The sequence below is a fragment of the Brassica rapa genome, chromosome A04 (genome assembly GCF_000309985.2).
Source record: "Brassica rapa cultivar Chiifu-401-42 chromosome A04, CAAS_Brap_v3.01, whole genome shotgun sequence".
Taxonomy (NCBI): Eukaryota; Viridiplantae; Streptophyta; class Magnoliopsida; order Brassicales; family Brassicaceae; genus Brassica; species Brassica rapa.
Genome location: NC_024798.2, coordinates 7,070,914 through 7,075,521, shown reverse-complemented (window position 1 = coordinate 7,075,521; position 4,608 = coordinate 7,070,914). Strand labels below are relative to the sequence as shown.

Sequence of the window (4,608 nt, the reverse complement as noted above, 5' to 3'; positions counted from 1 at the left end):
TCGTCCGATCGCTATGCAGCAACCAAACCTGAGCCAAGCTCGGTCGCTACGTAGCGACCGAGCGCTCGTCCCTCTCGGTCGCTACGTAGCGACCGAGCTCGAGCCAAAGCTCGGTCGCTACGTAGCGACCGAGCGATCGTCCCGCTCGGTCGCTACGTAGCGACAGAGCTCGAGCCAAAGTTCGGTCGCTACGTAGCGACCAAGCGATCGTCCCGCTCGGTCGCTACGTAGCGACCGAGCTCAAGCCAAAGTACGGTTGCTACGTAGCGACCGAGCGATCGTCCCGCTCGGTCGCTACGTAGCGACCGGGCTCTAGCCAGAGTTCGGTCGCTGTGTAGCGACCGAGCTCAAGCCAAAGCTCGGTCGCTACGTAGCGACCGAGCACTCGTCTCGCTCGGTCGCTCCGTAGTGACCGGGCTCGAGCCAGAGTTTGGTCGCTGTGTAGCGATTGAACCTTTCTGAACATCGATACGACACCAGTCCTTGCATTCTCGTCAAACCTTCGAATGCTATCTCCCGAAGACCGTAGCAAGCTCAGTCCATGTTTCCCGCTATTTTAATTCATCGATCAAACTTCACGGATTAGAAACCGCGGAAAACTCGTAGTAAACGTGTCGAGTCGGAAGACGGCCCAAAGGGACCTAAAACACGACTTGAGGCCCATCCTACAATTTTTTCTTAACCAAAAGCCCGTGAACCACAGCATTGTTCACGCTTGGCCCACGAGGAAGGATAAATGTCAAGTTGCCGCGGATAAATACGGAAGTTTTGAAGATAATTGTGAAGATCGGGAAAAATGGAATATCTCCATTTTTATGCTATGACGGCTTAAGGGCAGAAGAGTAAAAGCGTAAACCGACCTTGGAGCTAGTATATAAGGAGTCCTAGGCGAGGAGCAGAGGAGATAACTTTTTCAGAGCAAACTTAGCACTTAGAGCAATTTAGGCAATTTTCCGTTTTTGTTATTTCGAGCTGCGACTCAATTAGGTTTAGCCGTCTTAGGGTTGCTAGAACTAGGAATCTCGCCATCAGCTCTCGAGCTCAGGCTTATACCTTGTTGTAAACGCTCATACGCAGATTCAGAATAAGATCTTCTTTGCTCTCTTTTCGATTTCTTATTTTTATCGTTGTTGTTCTCATGTTCTGATTGCTTGATGTGTGGTAATTAACAGATATCCGGGTCCTCTGGGAAATTAGGGTTTTCCTAGTTTCCTTTTTTTAAACGGAAATCGACAGTGCGAATTTCGGTTCCCACAGTCAATCATCATCCTGTAGCAGAAGTTATGCCCGTTTTACTGAGGAGTGGTCAGTCTGCCTCGCGAGAGGAAGCTGTCGAGAAGAAGAACATATGTCGATCGACGCAGAACTCTTGACATCGATCGATATGGATGCCAGAACGTGGGCCGAGCATATTTTATGACTGATTGAACGTGGGCCGAGCATATTTATGTGTGTTTCTAAGCCATTGTTGACGGCTAAGCTTTCTTTTATCCTTATTCTCAGTTTGGAGAGAAAGGAGGAACTCCTTTAGAGTCTTCCTGGAACTCTATTGTGTTGGTTTTATATTATATATGCTTTTCATCTATTCTTTCTATGATTTTTGTGACAAACTTCATGTCTGAATAGATCCACCTGTTAGGTCTAGGGTTCAAATAGGTTAGAGGGATTAGCCCCAACTATAGAGTGATAAGTTGTGGTATTCATAGATTCATTGTTCTTAATGCTTGTTCCAGCCTTGCTAACTAGAATATTGAACCTAGGAATCTGCATGAGTCAAGCATCCTTGGCCATCCAGCCCTGAATCTAATCTGTCATACTAGACTACTGGAAAAAGGCTACCGCTGAACTAGAAAGCTAGTGAGCATTATCAACCTGTGCCTAGGGCTTAACTAGAAGCATCGATCGATATTGTCTTCTGACAATCGACCGATATTGTGAAAGGTGTATCGATCGGTATCCCTATAGGACCATTGATCGACACTTTCTTGTGATCAGTAAACGAAAAATGAGATCCAAGATCTAGTTAGTTAACCAATGAAACATTGCCATCGAAGATCACTGCGTGTAAGGGGTTGAGCTCTAATATATCATGCATGCTGTTGGGAAAAAATATTCCGGTATTATTTCCCCCAGCCTCCAGGCAGGAATCAGATCCCCGAATCCCTGGTAAATGAGTACCCGGGGTCCTCGCCGGAGGAAACCTTAAGCTCGGTCCCTGGACCCTGCTTCCTTCCAAGAAATGGAAAACTTCCGACAAGGAGAAACCTTCCATATTTCCGAATATGAAAGAGTTTAACCTAATGAAACCGACTTCTAGACGACTATATAAGAGCTACAACAGCCCTCAAGCAAGGGATCGACTTCTCCAAGGCTTAGAGACTAAAGTTAGACGGCTAGAACTAGGGTTTATTCAAAAATCATTGTAACCTCTCTTGTTCTTGTCTATTCATCTAATAATACGTCTCTTCAAGCCTATTCTCTTGTTATTCTCTTCATACATCCTTAAAACCTCACGAAGTATTCTGAAATACTCACTAGACCGCAAGGTTCACCAGCTCATTCATCGTTATGTGGTACTCACAAAGAGCCTACACAAAAATCCCCTAACAGTTTGGCGCTAAAAGGAGGGGAGTAATCTAAGCTACGTGACAATGGCGGTGGATGAGCAAGACAATCCATCAGAATTTACCCCAAGAGAAGCCGAGCTTCAACGACAGATCGACGGACTGCAGGGCCAAGTAACCGACTTGCACAAGGCTCGGGAAACAACCAAACATCTAGAGCTTTCCTCCGAGGTTCAGAGCCTGAAGGAGAAACTTGGTGAACACTCCAAACAGCTGGAGTTAAGCGCCAAGAAACTCAACCAACTACAAATGGAGAACACTGCACTCCGAAACCAGAACAAAGCTCCCAACACGACGAGCAACAAGAATCGTCGCTTCAACACTCGGGTTTGACCTATGGGAAGCCTGTGCACTCCCAACACCGGAGAAGGCACCACTAACACGACTCCCGCATCTGGGGCGGCCGGGGCAACACGAGAAGGGATCAAGGATCACCAGATCTATGACCTGGAGGAAAGTGATTCCGAACATGAATCCGAGAAAGAAGAACCCGAGAAGACGACAGCCGAGTCTTCCATAACCGCCCATCTGGAGCAGATGTTTTCCAAGAGGCTCGACACCATGCAATCCATGGTGGAACGTCTACCAGAAGTAGCTCCCCCAATCCAGAGGAGCAACCCCGACGCGTACACAGATACTCCCTTCACGGAGGAGATTGCCTCAGTCGAGATGCCTCGGAAATTCTCCTTCCCCAGCATCAAGATGTACGATGGTACCGGGGACTCCGACGATCATACTGCACAGTATAAACAGAGGATGCTAGCGGTTGCGCTCCTCAAGGAGTCCCGTGAAGCTACCACGTGTAAAGGGTTCGGCTCCACTGTAATTGGACCCGCCTTGCAATGGTACATCAATCTCACTATCAGGTCCATCTCTTCCTTTGCCGGCCTGAGCGACAAGTTCGTAAAACAATTCGCGAGTAGCAGGAGCCTAGAGAAGATTTCAAACGGTCTCTACGAGATCCTCCAGCATCGAGATCCTCTACATAGCCCGTTTAATCAAGAAAAGGTAGCGGTCCCTGAATGCAGTATCCCTACCGCAATCTCTGCCTTCAAGAGAGGCCTACTTCCAGATGGAGGGCTCTACAAAGAGCTAACCATGTACCCTTGCAAAACCATGGAGGATGTGCTATCCCGAGCGTGGGCACATGTGAAGTGGGAAGAGGACGTCCTTAGCCGCGCCAAGGCTCAACCCAAACAGGATCAATGGTCCACCCGATCAGACCGGGGAGACCGAGAAGAAAAATCCTCCCAAAAGGGTACCAAGGACTCCGGAAGCAAGAACCGGGGCAGGTTCCAATACCAGCCATTAAAAAAAGAAGAGGGGATGGCTGTATCTACCTGACCCGATATCTCCCATCTCTTAATATCCACACCATAGCTGGTCAACACACTGAGGCAGATGGGCCAACAGGTCAAGTGGCCCCCAAAGATGAAAGCACCTGACTCGTTCCGGAACCAGGGACTCTGGTGCGACTTCCATCTTGATCACGGCCACAAAGCTGAAGACTGCGTCTCCCTGAAGATCGAGGTCAACAAACTGCTCCAAAAGGGGTATCTCGGAGAATTCCTTTCAGAGAAAGACAAGGCTCATCTTAGCAAAGAAGCATCAGGGAAATCCAAAGGAGACGCACCAAGCTCACCACCTCGCCAGGACCGGGTGATTCATGTCATCTCAAGAGGCTCTGAAGTAAGTGGCGTGAGTCATGCAGCTGCGAAGAAGACATTCGTCTCGAAGGCAAGTCAAACCCCACGGGTCATGCATCAATAAGAGGTAAAACATGGCCTAACCACTGGGGTATCTCGCAAGCTGATATCTCGTACGGTCTCCGGAACATGATTTCTATATAATTATTCTATCTTTTATTTAAGTATTATGTTTTTCTACTCATATGTACGCTGAAAGTCTACAGACATAAGTCTATATAATAAAATAGTTCCGACTATAAGGAGAGCATGAATACCATAATACTTAAAGCGGCAAA

General features: G+C 47.7%; 1 protein-coding gene across 1 annotated transcript; it reads left to right on the top strand.

Annotated features, from left to right (window-relative positions):
• The first annotated feature begins 4,025 nt into the window (after nucleotides 1-4,025).
• LOC103839721 lies at nucleotides 4,026-4,394 on the top strand. Its single transcript, XM_009116207.1, has one exon. The coding sequence runs from the start codon at nucleotides 4,026-4,028 to the stop codon at nucleotides 4,392-4,394; it is 369 nt and encodes a 122-aa protein (XP_009114455.1).
• Nucleotides 4,395-4,608: the final 214 nt, after the last annotated feature.